This window comes from Fusarium verticillioides, chromosome 8 (genome assembly GCF_000149555.1).
Source record: "Fusarium verticillioides 7600 chromosome 8, whole genome shotgun sequence".
In the NCBI taxonomy this organism is placed as follows: Eukaryota; Fungi; Ascomycota; class Sordariomycetes; order Hypocreales; family Nectriaceae; genus Fusarium; species Fusarium verticillioides.
The window spans coordinates 1011447-1031541 of record NC_031682.1 but is presented as its reverse complement, the minus strand read 5'-3'; the positions used below and the strand labels follow the sequence as shown (position 1 = coordinate 1031541).

The following is a 20095-nucleotide window of genomic DNA, read 5'->3' as shown; positions in this document are numbered from 1 at the left end:
CCCCATCATCCTATAATTCGAATAACCTGACATGTCAAATAGCTGTTGTTCAATAGTTCAAAGCCTCACGACACATGGTTAAGATTGAAGTGGATGCTAGGTTGAACTAATTCATGCATACCTGGAAAGGCAGCATACAGATTTTCTGACGATGATCAACCGTTAATCCTTAGTTTGCTCCGTCTTGGCACGGCGAAACGCCATCTTTCCATGGGCAAGCACTCAGGGATCCTTAGTGTCACATACAAAGCTCACTTGGCTATTGATTCCATTGATACAAAGTGCAATCAAAGATAAGTCACATTGTTCCGTCTCTTTACCTGGGGCAGCTTAAGGATGGCAGTTATGGATGGCTCTTCCATACAATGGTGAGATATTCCACTCACGATGCTGCGTCACTGGTGTTTAGGCGTTTGCAGAAGTAAATATCCGTGATATATCGAGCTACTACACCAAATCAACTGCACTACGGGCAATATAGTAGTGTCTATGCTTTGTTTTAGCCTTGGCAGGCAGGACTGAAGCTCAAGGCGTTGGAGCTTATGTGATAGGGGCGATAGGGCAGGTCTTTCGATATACTTTCAGTCACAATCCATACAAAGTAGCCTAGCTGTACGCCATTCCCGTATACAAGCAACATTGAGTTGAGATCAATCACTAAAGCGGTAGCGAGTGGCTCATTTAGGAATCGTCGGAGCCAGAGTCACCGGAGGTTTGTCTCCCACCATCACAAAAGAGCTGTCAATTGAGTCGTTTTATCAGTCAAAGCGCAAAAGAACTTTGACAAGCAAATGTCATAAACATTAGCCCAAGGTAGCCTACTGCTTGTAAACTTATGCTTCGACTACGATATCTCTGGTTTCGAGATAAGACTTGCTTTATGCATCATTGAGAGGCAGAATTGCTATGGAAATGATCTATAGTCGGAAGCCTTTACTTGCACATCGACCGACATGTCGCTATAACAGGTGAATTACCGTCAGAGTCAGCTGCGCCACCACAAGGACCTGCAAGCTTATCTTCGCTTAGGACATGGCTCAGACGGTATCCAGTCATAGTTGATAGACCCTGAGAAGTCTACTGCGGCTGAGATTAAGTGTGGCCTCCGAGAAATAGTGGATCATAACCCAGAGGGGTTCCGGGTCTAGACCCATAAATGCGGCCCGTGGCCGGTATTCTTCGGTGGATGGGCGTTTCAACTATTGCTTTTAGTCAAAGTTTACTTGCGAACATATCTTGAATTAGCTAGGGGACGCATCGGCGCCGTTCGGAACGGCACATGCCCACTTGAATCGAGGTCTAACGAGAACAGACAACACGGCTGAACTTTAAGTGATGATTCATGGCTTGATACCATGTGGTCTCAAAATTGAAGCATTTACGCGATAATGACGGCCAAATTTTGTAATGTTTCGAGGAGAACATTGGGAGATAACCTCTTATCGCCGCGTGTCTCTCAACTTGGAAGTGAATAAAAAAGGCGGGCCTAGGCGTGTTGGTGGCTGGCGGGGCCATGGGTGAGGTGATCATAAGACCGGGGAGGACCACCAGGTTGGATCAAAGCAGGATTGGACATTGGAGAATCTGGGGGAGGCTACGGAGTAGAAAAGGCTAGAGAGGCTGGCTGGACTTTTGCTGATGGGACAATTAGAAATCCATCTTTTCTTTTCGAGGCAGCCTACACAGGACAAGCGGCCGTTCACCACACCCTTTTCTCACTCATGGCATCTCCAGACTTGCGTATAATCCACGTAATCGTTGATGATCGTCGCAAGGGTTCAACATCAACATGGGGGGAATGCCCGCAACTTGTGGCTGTAATTATTGATAACTTGAATCAATAGAGGCGGCCTTCGTTTTTGACTCATCATTCTTACCTCACAACCGCGTATTACTCAACCCCGTCCTTGGCCGAATCACCTCGTGGCTCAGACTTGCGACCCTCCAGTTCACAACGCCCAGCTTTCGACTTGATTGCCCTGCAAGCCCATGGAAAAGAAAAGTTGGCAGTATAACAGTAGAAAGCCCCGCGTGCTTGACACCCGACTCAAGCATGATGGCCTAAATATGGAGTCTTTGCGGATACGCTATCCAAGCTGCAAGGCACCATGCACAACAGACAGGTCCGGATGGCCTCAGTGCGATCGATCTTGCAGGAAATGCCCGATCGTGAATTTGAATCATTGTTAGTTCCTGGGGAGTTCAGCATGACTCCCTCGCCATAGTCCGGTAAGGCCGGTGGAGCTGAGAGACGTGAAGGCACAGTCAGATGAGATGAAATGGCCTTGTTGGTGGTGTCGACCATGTCTCACTTGATATAGCATTCTCCGGAGAGTGTCACCGGCCCCGCGACCGAGTTTATCAAGGAAATGCCATCGCAAATGTCCATGCCCAAGCCAACCTCCATGTTCATGTGAGCGAATGAGATGCCATAATTCAGGCCGACTATGGAGGCATCTCACCATCTTTTTTGTTTCTGTCGATCACGGCAGATCGAGTTGGCTGCGCTTTTGTGGTTTTTACTGGCGGCTGCAGCGCTAGACCGTGGACCCTATGTGCATTTGAACCTGTTTATCACTACCAACTCGAGCCCGTGGCATCCAATATTGTAGCCCAAAGAGCTGATTTATCGTCAGCCACCAACTTCTCTCAGCTCGTTTCTCTTGATTATCAACCCGCCTAACTCAACCCATGACTTCCATTTTCAGACCCGGCGCCTCCCGATTATCCTATCGACGGGCCGCGTGGCGTCGTGCGCGCGAGACTACAGGTTCGTATTCATCTTGGCTGAATAGCTTCACGTGCGATGATAGGCAACCCCGCCTATTGGAGGCCGATGACCACCCATAGTGCTCCGAGTCCTCTGCCTACCACTCACAAGGCCCTCGGGGCTTACAAGAATTCCATGATATGACTGGGACATGGACCGCTTTTGGAGATACAGCCCTGTTTTGGGTGTGGGTTCTTGCAGCCCTTTCTTCCTTGGCCTTATTTCGATGCCTTGAAAGGTACCGCACGGCTGATGCCTGTGTCTCAGATAGTGTATGTGCAGTAGACTATGGATTGGAATGTGAGCTTCTGGGGAGGCTTGTTTATCTGGCTGACTGACTGGTATATAGGTGAGGCGTGCTCGCCCGTTCATTATATTGCCTCTCTGAGTCCTATACCGTCAGCCTTCTTCGTGTTCTGTTCAGTCCTCTCACACAAAGCACAAAGAAACTCTTCTGGCTGCGGTGATTGACTCCAAAGGGTCTTACATGGAAAAGACGTCAGGGCATCCACTTCCCAGCCTTAAGATAACCGGTCTTTGTTTCGCCTGGTTCATACCTGTTTTTAACACCAAATCGCGGTGAAGCATTCTAGCACCCACCCACTACACTTACAAAGAGGTCCCTGCACACATATATACCTCGCAGGCCTCAGTACACCCTTTGATCAGATCGACTTTACTTTACTTCACTCGAAATTCATTCTTACGAATCTCCACTATGCCGACCGAGTCTGAGATGCGGTCTCGTCGAGACTCTTGGCCACCTACCCAGATGCGCCTCAAGCCTACCCTTTCTACCAAGAACCGGCCACTTCCATCTCTTGATGATATCGATGATGATCCTCTGACCTACTTTCTTACACCAGCGCCTCTTCTTGACGGCGATGATATGGACGACGTCTTGCTAGATTTTGATGCGGGTATTGAGGATGCCAGTTCTCCTCGACCCTTTGTCCGCAGTGTAAGTCCATCAACACTCGATGGACTACGCAAGCCTGGTCTACGTCCCATGTCACCGGACACCAGCTCTGAGATCTCAGAGTCCAACAATGAGGATGATTATGACGACGATGATGAGGACTATGTCAGCTTCTCACCCAGTAAGCACGGAGGACTCCTCTCTCTTAGGGACCTCTTTGCCAACAGCCGACCACCTGTCCGACCCAAGAGCCCTGCTTTCAACCAGTCGAACAACAACTCTCTCCTCTCACCTACTGCCCTCTCAAGCAGCCCAAAGCTACGTGGCCGATCCAGGGGCCGTGGACGCCATGGAGCCAGTTCCCGAGGACACTCAGCAACACGCCGCCCAGGACAACTATGGCGGGAGCCAAGCCCTGATGTGTGGTCCATTGAGGAGGAGACCGAGGAGGAGATGATGAGTGAGGTTGGAAGCAGTGTTGGTGCCCAGAGTGACACCAGCGATGATGAGGCTGAGAGTAAGAGACGCAAGGGGAAGAAGGCCAAGTCGAACAAGAAGGTTCGCTTCGTCTTGCCTGCTCAGGAATTCTAAGGGAGGATGGATCGATATTGCATAACTTGGCGTTCAGGTCTGCATCTCTTTCGTATTGGTTTCTTATAGCATCACAGGAGGTTGCATCTGCATAGGCGGCGTTGACTAGCATGGAGGGAGTGGCGGATCAAGAGTAATGGCTGGTCCAAGGAGGATACCTATTTGTCTGGCTTGCATTTATCGGGTGCATTCATTGGAGGAAGATTGAAGCTGGAACACATAGCTGGCTGGAATTTCGCATACCATAGTTACATTTCTTCAGGAGCAATCCGCTTTCGATACCTATTTGGATTTGGGGGATTTGGGGGACTTTGCGATAAATTGGCATTAGTTTGAACAAATGATTTTCCTCATGGTTTTTTTGATGCTACAATGACTCGTGATACATGCATCCGATCTTGTGAGACAAAGACTGGTGATCAACAGTAAACGTGCCGGTCTCGTGACTTGACTGTCGATTGTGTTGCCTTGGAAGAAAGGACATAGCCTCTGGAAGAGTCACAATGTGCAACACTAAATAAATAGTATGCCAGACAGAAGAAGAAAGACGGCCAGTAGCGCATAAAGTCAAATCATAAACCCATAGGAAGAATTTCCTTTGTCTTCCTTTGAGACACGCTGGTGATTACAAAGAGGTCGAAGCATCTGGGGCTGACCTTCTAAGACACTATTCTCAAAAAGATGTTTTGATACCTAGGTAGTCAAGCACAACACATAAGAACAAAGGGTTTCTTGAGAATTGCTCGCTGCAAGTGAGTAGACAATGCTCTCTTTAGTGATGAGATCTCTACTCCTCAGATCAGTCTAAATATAGCAGACTACTCACGTTACTTATCCGGGATTCAGATAACGAGCCGGTTTAGACACAGCTTGGGTCTCGGGTAGGTAATACAGATAAGATAATACTGATGTGATCCTGAACAGGCATGCGGCCATCCCGAGATCCATTCCTCTTTGCGAAATTGTTCATGTCGCTTCAAACAACGTAACCATCTTACCACACAAATATGTAGATTATTCGTTATCATGCCTCGCATAAACTCAATGACATATTAAGATGCTACGAAAGTAAAATTCAATATCAATATAAACTCATCTATGCGTTATCGATGCAATTTTTGCTCTAATTGCACTTGTTACAGGGTAAGCAACCCAAGGCCTGTTTAGCGAGAAAATAGAGCCTGGCTATTCATGGACGGCAAAGTTATCCACGGCTTTCGGGCTCGTATAGCTTGGCCCTTCAGTTTAAGGGATAGAAAGTAGCAACTTAGACGATCTTGGAGTTGACTAAGCCAACATCTAGACCAGGTTCTTGGGACAACAACTGTCTATGAAAGCTGAAAATCGTCGACAAGGTATGCGGGACCGTGAACGTTGAGATCTCGGCAGGGGATTGCGGCGCCACGATTCCATAGAGTTCCAGGGTCAGTCATGAAACATCAATCGTTGATACCGAATATTGCGGGTCGATAAAGAGCGGTATACGAGGGTACGGAGTACATACTTGGCAGACAAAAAAGGGGCCATGCTCTTCGCTTGCGAGCACGGGCACAATCCTTGCGTTTGTTTATAACTGGGCAGAGAGAAGCGAACCAGAACAGGATCAGATTCAAGGATGGATGCCCAACGACATACATAAGCAGGCTTGCAGCGTGTAATTGGACTTGTCCCCAGTCACGAAAAGTCTGAATGCATAAGAAACTTGGATAATATTCGATACTGGCTTCAAGTCAATGGCTGAAACACACATGGCTGCAGTAGAAGCCCATATTGGATGGCCTGCCTTTTGTTCTCGCTTGGTGGTTGTCGTCAGCAACGAAAATAAGGCCGGACGGCGCATTGATACTATTAGGTGTTTGGCCAAGAGAATGGAGGGTCACCCATGTCGAGGTTGTGTTGTCCATTCTTGATATGCGTAATATGATGGTAACGCAACGCAGCAGTCCAGAGTCATCTATGGGATTCCTGATCTCGATATGCTGTCCACCCTTGGTGTAGTTATATGCTTGGCTGGCAAAAAGCAAAGGAGATGGGATAATTATAGAGCATAAGACATCTCAACTCACAAAAAAGAAGCTTATCGAAGATCTTTCCACGTCGAGTCAGGAAAAGCGTCAGTCGGTTGGAGAAAATTGGCCGAGATACAGTAGCACCGGGAGATCGGATTCAGCCAGGCTCGGGAGGCTTGGACTTTGTTACAGTGGGCTTAATTGACTCTGGAGGGGAGCTAGCCTATCACGCAACAGCCACCCGCCATATCCCACTCATCTGTAGCCATGGCCTTCAATGACTGACCCACTGAAGTCCTGGAAGTGTCCCCTGTCAGTCGAGCGCCACATCCCTCTATCCCTGTCCCTGATAGGTGGGATGGTCTCAAATATTGTTTACACTGAGCTCCAGTGGGGATCCCATTTGGTTACTGGGACACCCGCACCTCAATAATGGCCAAGTCCAAGGTCAACGACGCAACCTCCAAAAGGTCCCTCCAACGGCTTGAGACGTGGATGGCACAACAATCTTAATCTTGCGGTGCATTTCGCTTTTGGAGAACCCTCCACTTCCTATCATTTACACGAGGCTTTTGCCATTGTCTTTGTAATCACAAACCTTTTCGTTCTCCTACATTTCATTTACCCACCATCCAATTCATTCGTTCGTTCTTCTTGTTCAGTTGCATGTGCAACTCCAACGGCTACTCCGCCCTCCCACTGCTTCTCCAAAGCTTCCTGCAAAGCTTCCCGGACGGTCCGATAGCATATTTCAACGACGCAGAATCGATTCGAACAGTAAATTGTTGCCAGCTATCAAGAGAGCGAGTTCGGCCTCGACTGTGACCCCACCGCTTCTCTGCTACAGCTGCACAGCATGTTACCGACCTTCAGGTATGAGTCTGACGTGCTCTCCCGTCTCCGGCGCATCACACAATCGTGTTTCCCCGCCACAACTGGGTTGCAAAAACAAGCTCACCAGTTTGTCTTTCTAGGTAGCTGAGATCATGTCATCATCAAACCCTGCCTCTCCAGAGGAAGCAGTAGACGAAGCAGTGCTAGATCCCGAGCCTGAACCTGAAACTCCTCTGAAGCCTTCAACACAAGACGAGAATGATGGAAAGGAAACGCCCAAGTCAGCACCTCCAGTGGCACACCGTGGGCGACCGCGTGCCAAATCCACCAGAGAGCCTACACTCCTCCATGACTTCCTCCTGGGCCGGCCCTCGGCCTCGCGACAGGCTGCCGAGCGTCAACGGCGAATGAGCTTGGAAGCTGTCAAGGCCGAATTGCGCCATGAAATGAAGCAATCTCAAGTCAAGCGCATCCAACCCCCGAACGGTGTCCGAGATCGGGTCAAGAAATGGCAAAAGGCCAATGCTGCTGCTATGGAGAACACCCCTGACGACGCAGCGACAGAGCCCCCTGATATTGCGTTTGAAGATGAGGATTTCCAGAGTGTCACAGAGGAGGATCGAGTTCGCATCAAGATGAGAAAGAAACTCAAACGACCCAACAACAAGACGAAGGAGAGTCTGGCCACAGGTGATGAGGCTACACCTGATGAAACACCGACAACACCTGCACCGGTAGCAGCGAAACCACCGCCTAAGAAACGTGTTGTTAGCGACGAACATTGGCGGAAAAATCGGAAACATATTCCAAAGAAGACCTCGCCTGCCAAAACACCTGCTCCAGCCAAAATACCGAAAGATTTTGTTTTGCGCACCGCCGCTAATCCTCGCGTCGCAAGCAGAGTCAAGGCATGGGCAGAAATGGTCGAGATTCCAGATCCACCTGCACCCAGAAGTCATAAGTCTTCCAAGTCGGTCGGAGCGAAACCGTGGATGGATGATACCGACAGCGAGTTTATGAGTGACAGCGAATTCACAGTGAGCAACGTCACTAGCAGTCGGTTCACCAAAGCACGATCCGCCAAATCAACACCAGGACCTGATGATGGCATTCGCGTTAAACCAATCCGAAGGGGAAGGAATAATGATGACGGTATTCGTGTGAAAGCCGTTAGGACAACACTTACCGATGACGAAGGAATCAGAGTTAGACCTATGAGCGATATCTCGTCCAACGCCGGAACTTCAGTTCGCACGGCAAGACTGCGGCTCAAATCCGCTCCTAGCTCACGGAGACCTAGTATGAGTTCTGTGAAACGGGAAATGAAGAAGTCGCAGTCAGATAAATCCAAAATCGGAGTCATTGAGGATCCTTCGGAGGTATCGACAAACAAGTTTATCGAGGTCATTGAGGATGACTCGGAACTGTCTAAAACAACAAAGACAACCGACAAATCAGGTTTATCTGGGATTGCACCAATTGAAGTTATGGAAGACGATTCAGCAATTGACACTCCAACCAAGAAGAGAAGCACATCAGCACACAAGTCAAAACCTAGACCAAAGAGTTATCAGCCTCCCACGACAAAACAGAAGGGTAAAGAGACGTGGGTGCCCGAAGAAGAATCTACGATTGAGCCCTCTCAACTCGACGGCTCAGATTTGTCCTCAAGTATTTTGGCAAAGTCAATAGCAGACATCCCTGGAGAAATCCCCTGGGGTAACTCTGCATTCACTGAACTTGATCTACCTCTGCGAGCGCGTGGAGGACCTCTTCGAAGTCGACCCATTCGCCCTGCTCGCCCTGCCAAGCCTGAAAGAAATACCAGCTTCAAGTCCATGCCCAAAGTCTTCAAGAAGGTGGTGGAAGGCGCCAACAAGATAATTCATGAGATGAACGAGCATCCTCCCCCAAGAGATACCGTTCCAAACAATCCTCGGAGCATTGAAAAGTGGCTCAACACTACGGTTGACCCGTTCGTTGAGGAGCCCAAGGCTGAGCCAGCTACAACACCTCTGAGTGAGCATATCCCAGATAAGCCATCGTCCCCTGAAACGATCAAAAGTCATCGCCGCTCGTCTCGCACCGAAAACCGAAGGGTGTCGTCCTCGACTATGAGTAAACCAGATACGGCTGACAGAACTGTATCGAGCGAAAAGCTGCCTGTTACGCCAGAGCCCGTGAAGGAACCCGTCAAAGAGAGACCTACACCATCGCCTGTACCAAAAACCGGGCCTGTCAAAGAACCTGCCAAGGAGCCATCCCCAGAACCTGAGTCACCGAAGAAGTCAACCTCAAAGCCTAAACCGGAGCCCAAATCTGAACCACAGCCCGAACCGGCTGCTGTGAAAGAGCCTGCACCAGAAGAGGTCTCGCCTCTTTCCTTACCAGCTCTCTCACCAGAGCCTGAAGCCAAGACGAAACCGAAGCGGCAAGATACAAAGGCACCAACCAAAGCTCCGGGCGGCTTGGGCCTCAAGAGGACCAAAGCAACTCGAACTACATCTTCACCTGTCAAGTCAAGCCCCAAGAATTCGCTTTTTGGGATGCTCAAGGAAGCCTTTACTGGAGAATCAGGCAATTCTCTTCCGAAGGTGAAGCCTTACCAGAGTCGAGAGGAACGACCTTATGATGACGAGCCCGAATCCATGTATACCGATTCCAGATACAGTGATTCTCGTTATGATGACTCAAAGTACGAAGGGCCAAAATATGATGATTATCACTATGAAGAGTCTCGTTATGACGACGAACTTACATACGATGACTCAACTGAAAATTGGACTGAAACAGAACTTTCAAAGGCTGAAAAGTCGAGAAGTGTTAGATCCCCATCTCCCTTGGAAGAAAAGAAGAAGGCCCAAATCCCAGAGCAACCACGGGAACCGATTCGGGAACCGGCGCGAGAACCAGAACAAAATCGTGATGACCGATCCGCTTTACCGTCGGCACGTATGGCGGGCCCTCGTCTTCCACCGCCAACTCGAGGTCAATATGAGTTGTCTACAATTCTTTCTGAGGAGGCTTCCAGCGCTGTCGAATCGGATCTTACCACTGATGTCACGCAATCCACTCTTACGCAATCCACTGGCGTAACGAAAGAGACCAGACGTTCGAACTCTCGCTCGAACTCCAAGAGCCAAGGATCTGGCCTCAAGCGACGGCTTACTCGTCACTCTGATCTTGTCTCAGTCCTCTCGCTACCTGATGACAAGAACGTCCCCAGTGCCATCACAAGTAACCGATCAAGACCCAGTATGCGGAAGAGCCGGGGTGGGGCCACAGATGTGACAAATGACGACCTGCTCAAAGAATTTACCGAAGATGAGAGTCTCTATCTTAGAGAGTTGAAGACACTGGTCGACGGTGTGATCCCAGTCCTACTATCACAGGTCGTCAATGGCGACAATGCTACTGATCTGTTTGGCACTAGCACCCCAGTGACCAAAGCTGATGCTCTCTCGAAGTCTGTGGTTAATATGGGTGTTGCCCTAGAGAAACTTCGCATGGCTCACCGCAAGGCTCCCATTCATGATATTCGTCGACTGGCTTCTTGGGGCCATGGCGTCGTACCCATCTATCATAAGTACCTCGATGCCTGGAGGCTGGGCTTCCAGGATCTCGTCGTCAATCTTGCCCCGGCTGCTGGATCCCCAGAAGATGAGGATTCTCTTGTCGGTGCCATGCCCAGGAACGAGTCTGGGGATATTGTTGATGCTACAGGAGAGCGTGTTGATGTGGCACACCTTCTCAAGAGACCACTCCTCCGACTCAAGCAAATAACAAAATTCTTCAAGTGTGTCGACTCTATTCTTGGGACCAATGATACTTATGATCTCCTGAGTGACTTTGAGGACCTTCAAGAAAAGGCTCGCCGCCGACATCGAGAAGAAATGGCTCGATTGACTGATGAAGACGCGATCAACACCGATACAACCAGATCGCGAGACCTTCGAACACTTGCTCCAATGGAGGCCGTGTACATTGAGCCATCACGACAAGTCAGCGCCAAGGACTTCTTCTCTCTCGACTTGGCACATTCCAATGGTCAGCGCCTTGAGTGCCAGATTGAGTTGGTACACCGAGATAACCAGCGTTATCCTGAAGATAAGGGTGATATCCTGATCCGCGAAAATGGGGTCAAGGGTCGATCATACCTTCTATTCCCCCCTGTACCTATTGAGTTGATCTCAGCCAGGACAGGAGACGGCAACTTTGACATGGTTGTTATGATCCGAGGAACGCACAACGACAGGCCATGGCACGAGCTACTCACACTCACCACTGACAACGAAGACCAAATCTTGGACTGGCTCGATATCCTTCCAGTTTCACCTGTTCCTCCCAGAGAGCCAGAGCCAAGTATAATCGACGATGAAGAGCCATACTCACAATCTCGCATGCCTGATGTCCCAGTTGGCGTTCGAGGGTCCTCTCGCAAGTACTCTGCCCAATCTTTGCGGAACTCGCACTCTCGCCGTTCATCTGCTGCTGAGTCTCCTCCAGCCAGCCCAACTACACCGAAGCGAGCGTTGCCAGCCAGATACCGTCCGCGATCAGCATCTCCTGTAACTCCTCCTCCTCTGAAGTCGCCCGATCAGTACGATCTGCAGAGAACACCAACACAATACGATTACGGTTATGAGGACAGACCAATGACCTCGCAGAGCATGCAACCTGATCCCCTCAACATACGCAAGAGCCCAAGTAGTTCATCATACAGAGACGATGGCGCACCGCCACCTCCAGCTCATCGAACTTTTAGTCCCAGCCCTAGTCAACAAGCTCCTTCGAAGCCCAGGTTTTCGAAAGCACCACCTCTTGAGCCTCCCAACAGCAGCCGTGTCAAGCGCCGAACCTCATCTCCGCTCAAGCACGAATACCTACCGTCAGACCAATCATCAATTTCTGGCACTGATATCACGGGCAGCTACGAAAATACTGAGGATGACTACACCGAATCAGACTACAGCTATGATTCCTCAGACGACGATATCGAGAGCGTTGATCTCCCAGAGACTGAGCTAGGAGTTAGTATCAGAGATGAACACCCAGCTCGAGACATTATCAGAGAGGAGTTAGAACATCAACTTGAGACACTAGAGGAGGAAGGATCTCTTCACGACTATCACCAACGACATGAACTCCATGAATCCGTCGTATCTGGCTCAATTGATAGCCTGGCTCCATCAAACTCAGCCTCTCAGGCTGGCCTCCACGGACAAAAGGTTGCCCCCGAAGACAATGCTACAAGATACGTGGCTACCATTTCCAGGTGGTCCGACAAGGGGTTGTGGAAGGATATTTCCGGAGGCAACCTGGAAGTCATCGTCACTCCAGGCTTGATTGAGGCGTATGCCGTACATAGCGGAGCTGAGCAGGGAGATAAGCCCATGCTCGCACTCGATCTCACCCCACTCGTCCTCATCCGTCAGAGCACAGCTCTCGATCTTGAAATCCGCTCGTCAGTTCGATCTGACTGCCAGCTTGCCAGCTCACACGGTGGAGGAAATTTCCGCTTCCGATGCCACAACGGACCTGACTGCTACAACCTTTACATGTCAGTTCACCATGCTCGTCTCAACAACCAAAAGTTCATTGAGCTTGAGAATGAAGCACGGTTCAGAAGCTTCGGTGAACATAAACCACCTCCCGATAACGATGACACTAGCAGTCGACGACGAAGCTGGTTTGGCCGTAAGAACAGCTACCGTGGTTCAGTTCGTGCGCCTGCCCAATCGCACGATGGTGCAAGCACTACTCCCTCATCTACTCTCTCCGCGTCAAGCTTCCTCAAGAGACTCACTGGTCGCGGACTTCCTTTCAGCCTGGCTCGCTCCTCTGTTAACCGAAACAGCCGCTATGGTGGCACCAATACTCCTGGATCTTCATCTTATGGCGGCAACACACCTCGCTCGCCCTCCATCAGTGTCGAGAACAGCGGTCGCGGCCCCGCAAGCTTTGGTACCGAAGATCTCAAGATCCGCCTACATCTCCTTGTCGCAGCCGCCAAGTGGGAAGACTTTGGCAACTGCAGACTATCCATTCGAAGACCTCCTCCAGGCTGGCACCAGGCTCTTCGTGCCGACCACGGTCTGGAGAAACGTGTCACTGTCACCACGATTCCACGCAAGGACTCAGAGCAGCCAAAGATCCTGTTAGACGCGGTCCTTGGCAGTGGATGCTTCACAGCCATGGGCAGCCGTGGTATTGTATGTGGTGTCTGGGAAGAGATGAAGGACAGCAATGGCGTTGTCGGCGTTGTTCCGGCTACGGGCCCAACAGGTGGCAACGTCAAGAAGTGGTGCTTCCAGTGCGCCAGCGTTGCAGAGGCAAGCTGGGTTCTGAGGCTTGTCCACCAGGAGGTCATGACAATCTAAGCAACTCTGCTGCCACCCCCTTCAACAGTTTATACCTTCTCTTGTATTTGATTGCAAGCATATTCACAATCTGGCTTATCCCCAGACTCATTACATTAGTCACTTTTCCTATTTTGATATCCCGGTGTTGCTCGGCACACCATCATCTTTACATTTGTTCTTATTACGCTTGATGCATGGCATGCGGCGAGACTTAACGATACCACATTTCCTCAAACCTTTTAATACGATTGTATATACCAATCTTGTTTCTGCGTTCACGCATCTAGACATGGGCGGATGGCGTCTGGAGGGCAATGGTCTGGGCTACTGGAGAAATCTTGGGCCGTGAGGAGTACATCAGCATGCATTTTGCAGATCATCATGAGGACGTTTGTGGTTTTGTTTCCGGTGAGCATAGTAGGGAGCGAAGAGAGCATAGCGAGGAGAGAAGCATATAGTGGATGGCAATTGAATCATATTTACACAACTTGTCAGATGTGAACTGTTCAAGAAACTACAGATTTTTATCAACTCCAAACTCAGGGTTGCTTGCGGCCACTTCACCCGAAGTCATCATGAATCACAATGCTGTAAAAGACTGATATAGAATAAACCATGAAAATGAGCTCAAAACTCATACGTAGTATTTAGTCAACCAAAACAACTCCGTTTCCTATCCCGAGACTATATAATGCCGTCGTTAACTCTGCTTGCTGCTGTATGCAATGAGAGGTGGGATATTTTAATTGTTATACAAGTAATCCCATGTTTGAACATGCTCCTTGATGCGGTCCTATGACCCGTCTTATTTTGTAAATGGATAAGGACCACACCCTTCTATGGTCGTATAGCAGCTCATCATCCCAAAACACGAATACAATAAGTTCAGAAGGGGGACTTTGCCCCGTAAATGTAAAGTGTCATAAGCTCATGAAATAGGAGTGATAGGTTGAGGTTTACCGCCATCGACAATAATCTGTTGGTGTATACGGGCAGCAATGTCTCCGTATTCAAGACGTTTCCAAGTCTTGATACGAGCCTCGTTTGTGTCGACTTCAAACAAGCGTACTCGGCGATGGTAACCACCGTAACCGGCGTAACCGCCGAAGCCAGAACCACCAGCGTAGCACATCCACATGGCTGGGACCTTGGTCTCGCCTTCACCCATCAGAGATAGGGAGCAGTAGTCATTGCAGTGATCACTAAAATATGAAATTAGTGTTTTTCAAGTCAAGATAGGAATCCCAAAACTTACTGTCCTGCGCTGACCATAAGGACACCCTGCTCTACAAGGGCATTGCGGAAACCAGAGTTGTATATTGGGGCAGTGACTCCTTCTTTCCAGTCACCAACACGGGGTAGTTCCGGGTTAGCATACTCTGTCAAGGGAATATGAATGAAAGCGATGTCCATGTGGCGGCCGGTGTACTCGTTGTGATTCTTCTTGAGACCAGCAGCAGTCTTCTTGAACCATTCTATTTGGTTAGGCTTAACCCAATCATAACCAGGAAAGTTGCGCTCGTCGGGCGAGTAGGCGTGTGTATCGAGAAGATAGATGGTTAGAGCAGAATGATCCGTCTTTCCACGGGCCAGGACTTCGATGTAGTAATTCCCAACACCATCGATATCAGCTGGCCCAGCAATGGAGAGAGAATAAGGAAGAGTCTCCATAATGGCCATCTGTGCCTCACGAGACATGGTCTGTTCGTCGTCGTGGTTACCGAAAATGGCAGCGTAAGGAATCTTTCGCTCAATCAGGAGCGAGATGATCTTGAACATGGCCTAGATGGTGTTAGAGGCGGACACTATGATGTTGAGCCAGGCAATACTCACAGTAGGTGCATCTGGTGCTGTGTCACCGTTGACTTGGTCGCCACTCAATATTACCAGATCGGGCTTCTCGTCGTCAAGGACTCGGCTAACAAACTCCAGTGTCCTGGGATCGGCCTCGCATTTACCGCCGTTGTAAGAATCAGGAACTGCCTCGCGACAAACGCCAACTCCTGTACTGAGATGCAGATCACCGATCTGCATAATCTTGTATCGACCATCACTGTTGATCCTGGGCGTTGGCTTCTTGACCTCTCGTGGAGGACCTCGGCGCACGGTCAGCTGGACAGAGAGAAGACTGCCACCGGTATTGAGGAGCAAAGGTGTTCCCGTCACAGCATATCCATCTCTTGCCTCAACAGCATCATCTCCGAAAAGAACATCAAGATCCGTTACCGCCTGCTTCGAATCGCTGGCTTTCTTCTTGGCTGAGCGCTTGATCCAGATACCTGATGGACGAGATTCCCATGAGTCGTCCGTTTCTCCCTTGGGTTGAGGTTGGAGCCTGCCGACCGCAACATCCACAACAACACGATCGTCCGCAGTGAGATCCCCCTCATGCTTTCGCATGATGTACATGTATGCGCTCGTTGTCCACGTCTTGCCGAGATAGAGCTCCTTATCGATTCGGTGCCATTCTTTGCCGAGGTCGCATGAGGAGAAAGGGTTAACGCTTGAGCAAGTGACTATTGTGACATCGGTGACGACCAGTCCGGGGTGATGGGAGGGCATATAACTATGGATCGAATTGGGGAGGACACGATAATTACGGTCGAGAAAGGCGATAACTAGAAAGGTGAAAATGGCAGCGCCAGCGAGCTGAGCGGCTGTTCGAACCTAGTGATGGGAATATGGTTAGTCGACAGCATCCTCTGGATCGATACTGATCACGAATTTATAGAGAACATGGGCCACATACAATTCTTCGAGTCATGATGTGTTAATTATGGGAGGTTAACGGGCTGACAAGAATCGCTCTGAATGTATCCAAGTATAATATTCAGGCCACTTCAAGGATGAACGGCCAGATAACGACGTTCGAAACGGGCATTCGGGGGTTTAATGGCAGGCCGAACTTTTCGCATCTTCCAAGGGGTCGGATCGGGGGTGCTATTGCATGGTTCGTTGGGCCAAGTCGGTAATGGATATGATGGAATAATGCGCGCGGGTCTCTCGAACAGGTTGAAGCTATTGCAACGGTCGCAAGGGTGTTCTCTACAAGTTGACAGGCGATGGTTCTAGATGTCGATATGAATTGAATGGGTGATGATGATGCGATCGACAGACAAATCGTGGGGACGGGAGGGGACAGTCCGTCCGTGTTAACACTAACAATGTTTTGTAGTTGTCGATGGAACAAGGGGCAATACAGACACTAAGGTACAAATTTTACGAGAGAAGCAGCGAGATACTGTAGGCAGAGTCAAGAAAAGCAAAGCAACCTTAAGTACCAGGTAGGTAGGTAAGCAAAACACCTGACATTCGCCGCAACAGGGGAAAGGAGGAACCAAGCTATTCCGTACCTTCTGACCGTAAAAAAGGGCCAAAAGCCAAGAAATCGTTCAATTGTGATACTCGACCTTTCCCCTGGTGAACCGTCAAAAAACAAAACAAAAAAAAGGATACTCTAAGGTAGAGAGGGACCTAGAGCTAGCCCATCAAGTGTGGAGTGCCCGGTTAAGGATCCGGATCTCGGGTTACAGGGGAGTATTTGGGTTTGTGGTTCTTTAATGGATGTCTACCTAGAGAATCGTTTACTTGAATATGGCTGTTGTTTTGTCGCCATTCCTGTATATTGATGATTCATTAACAAATACGCACCGAGACAACAGTTCATCTTCCGAAATGCCTCTACTTGCATAACTGTCCTGCGAGCACGCCTAAAAAACAGGCGTGCTCAGCTGTACAGGCCAATCTGGGGTTACATCAGTAGATGCACTCTCGATATGGCCACGTGAGGTGAGGCCCTCGATTACCATCCAATACGGATCATGTGGCATCCTAAAAGCAGCCCTTGGCCCCTTTCTCTGGCTAAAATTTGTCTGTGCAGGCCGGTCTATGATGCTGCAGAATGTGCGACTTGGTTGGACAAGACAACCATACTCTGCTTGAGATACCGTTGCTCCATGAGCCAACTCGCACAAGTGAGGGTGTTGTTGTCTCTGGCGCATCCTGCAATGCAATGAGACCTGATGATGCCAACGAATGCATACCCATAGTACCTAGTCTAGGGACAAAGGTTAGTAGAGAGTACCTAGGTAGAGCTCTAAAAGCGGGCAACAAAGAGCTTTGTCGAGCTTCTTTCAGAGCTTCATGGCCCGTGCACATCTCCCTGTGAACAGAGGCAAACGCCGTCAAGCCAATAAGAAAGCAAGATTGGTTTCATAACAGAGGGCATCATTGGATACAGAACACGTTCAGTGGGATAATTGAAGCCAGGTTCGACAAGTCAAATAGAATAATACCTTCTAGGCTTCGCAATTTACATGCTACCTTGTAGACAGGCTACAGTCTTCAATATCGAGTCTACTATTCATTTATTTGTTTGGTTGGAGATAAGATAAAGACTTTACCCTTGGCTGATTCTAGGGGATGACGCTTGTATCACTGTGGGTCGCTCCTATCCATTCTTTGTTTGAGGCGCGTACCTTGCTTCGCCCTCGTCCGCTCCATCGAAGCAACTCAAGCCTTTTCTCTTCTTCCATCAAACCATCGCAGCCCAAGTCGCAGCCATTGCATTTCTAGCCGCGCTTCTTTTCCGATCCTGAAAAGTCTCCTAATCATTACTTAACGCGCTTCTATCGACTTGCGCAGCATGGCCGAATATTCGTCACTCAAGGTGCCTGAGCTGAAGAAGCTGCTGGCCGAGAAGGGTCTGCCTCAGACGGGCAACAAGGCGGATCTTATTGCAAGGCTCCAAGAGAACGATCGAACTTCCGAAACCGCTGAGAAGCCCGGTACGTGACTCCATCAGAACTGCGATCGAACCCCTCGCGCGTCGCATCGCATCCACAACATCGGCTAATTGAACCCTTCACAGCTGAGAACAAGGAGGATGAAATCAGCTACAGTGATGACGATGCTCCTGCTGCACCTGCCGCTGCCGCGCCTGTAGCCGCCTCTGAGCCTGTTGCTGAGGTTCCTGCCACCGAGGCTGCACCCGTCAAGGCCGAAGAGACGACAGCAGAGAAGCCCGCCGAGACAGTGGAGGCTCCTGCGGAGCCTGAGAAGTCTTATGCCATCGGTTTACAATCCACTGCTGCTGACGACGAAGCCAAGAAACGTGCCGAACGTGCCAAGCGGTTCGGTATTGAGGAGGACGAGGACGCCAAGAAGCGCGCCGACCGCGCGAAGCGATTTGGCCTCGACGAAAAGGAGCTCGCTACTACTCTTGATTCAGCACTCCCTGAGCGCTCGCGAAAGCGAGGCCGAGATCGCACCACTGAAGGTGAAGGCAACCGCCCTGGAAAGCGACAAAGCATGGACAGGAGGAATGGTGGTGGCGGTCGTCGACGCGGCCGTGGTGGTCGGGAAGGCGGTCGCGATGGCGGCGCGAGAAAGGAGAAGACGTCTACCAGAAGTGGTATCCTTGATGACCCAACAGAGAGGGCCAAGGCAGAGAAGCGTGCTGCTAGGTTTGCTGGGAACTAGTAGTTCTCTTCATAACCAGTACGACATGAAATTTGGCAAGTAAAAAGGTTTCAAATTGAGGATAGGCTGAAACTGGGCGGAGCAGGCAGACTTAGGTGAATGGGCCACTTCTACTTGTACAACATTCTTATTTTCATATTCAGGCGCAGACTATCAAGGATAAATGAATAAAGAGGAAATCGGCGTCTTCGGTTCGACCAATGCCCACTATCAATCACAACCTTGAGGTCCATGGTAAGTTCTCTGTCTCCAGATCTAACCGGCTGTGATGAGCAGCCTTTGTAACAGTCCCGGAGAAGACAACCTGATGCAAGGCAGCCGAATGGAACAGCAAGAAAACGTCAATTTGCGGTTTCTCAAATGGCCAGTCCTTGCACATAGCCTGAACTGGTCAATATCAAACCAGGCGTCCAAGTATTCAGCTGTCCGATGACATTACTCTCCTATGTGGGAGCTTGGAGGGTGTGAGGAAAAGCACAAAGAATCGTCCGGTCATACCTCGTCAATAGACGTCTTACCCCTATCTCGATGTTGTGCGAACACGGTGGCCTTGAGTAAAGCAAGATTCTACTGGGATCATCCTTCAAAGTCGGAAGAATTCGCACGATCCGAATGGTCACACTTGAATGGGAAGGGGGTCTTCAAGATTTCACATCTTGTCAGACAGGAAGGGGCTCGATTAACTCTAACTATTTACTGTTAGTCTGGCCGCCGGAGCGACAAAGAGACTGGACTGTTCGGATACGAGCCGTAGATGGGGCCAAGCTGACTTGAAGCTTGACATGCATATCCACTAACACTCAACACCATGACCATGCCTGGGTCCCACTACATATACGGCGGAATTGAGCTTCCATCACGGGGATGCCTTCCTTTGATTCTAGCTCCCGTGAGACTTGTGCGCTGTTGCACGACTGCCGGCGCCGCGGTCCTGGTCTTGCGACGCCCTTATTCATGGAGTGCCACTTGTAGTGCAACTTACTTTTCTCCTTATGGATAGTTGAACTAGGAGACCTTCATGGAGGAGTGGAAAACGACAGAAGAATTTTCAGTCCTCTTTCAGGAAAAGGCGCATCTCTGGTAACAGCTGAGAAGTTACAGCTGGTGAGCGAAAGCCGGCCAAGCTGGA

The 20095-nt window shown here is 49.7% G+C and overlaps 4 protein-coding genes across 4 annotated transcripts; 3 read left to right on the top strand and 1 right to left on the bottom strand.

The window, feature by feature from the left end:
• The first annotated feature begins 3354 nt into the window (after window positions 1–3354).
• On the top strand, window positions 3355–4635 carry FVEG_07411 (hypothetical protein). The gene has a single exon (XM_018896058.1). It carries the CDS (start codon window positions 3489–3491, stop codon window positions 4278–4280), a length of 792 nt encoding a protein of 263 aa, XP_018753443.1. The 5' UTR covers window positions 3355–3488; the 3' UTR covers window positions 4281–4635.
• A 2094-nt stretch (window positions 4636–6729) lies between these two features.
• On the top strand, window positions 6730–14021 carry FVEG_07412 (hypothetical protein). The gene is made up of 2 exons (XM_018896059.1): window positions 6730–7162; window positions 7264–14021. Exon 2 carries the CDS (start codon window positions 7276–7278, stop codon window positions 13501–13503), a length of 6228 nt encoding a protein of 2075 aa, XP_018753444.1. The 5' UTR covers window positions 6730–7162; window positions 7264–7275; the 3' UTR covers window positions 13504–14021.
• FVEG_07413 (hypothetical protein) lies at window positions 13947–17075 on the bottom strand. Its single transcript, XM_018896060.1, has 4 exons — window positions 16235–17075; window positions 15319–16152; window positions 14741–15267; window positions 13947–14687 (listed from the first exon to the last, which is right to left on the bottom strand). The coding sequence occupies exons 1-4, from the start codon at window positions 16247–16249 to the stop codon at window positions 14414–14416; spliced, it is 1650 nt and encodes a 549-aa protein (XP_018753445.1). The 5' UTR covers window positions 16250–17075; the 3' UTR covers window positions 13947–14413.
• Window positions 17076–17111: 36 nt separating this feature from the next.
• On the top strand, window positions 17112–19204 carry FVEG_07414 (hypothetical protein). Its single transcript, XM_018896061.1, has 3 exons — window positions 17112–17274; window positions 17366–18272; window positions 18356–19204. Exons 2-3 carry the CDS (start codon window positions 18131–18133, stop codon window positions 18964–18966), a joined length of 753 nt encoding a protein of 250 aa, XP_018753446.1. The 5' UTR covers window positions 17112–17274; window positions 17366–18130; the 3' UTR covers window positions 18967–19204.
• Window positions 19205–20095: the final 891 nt, after the last annotated feature.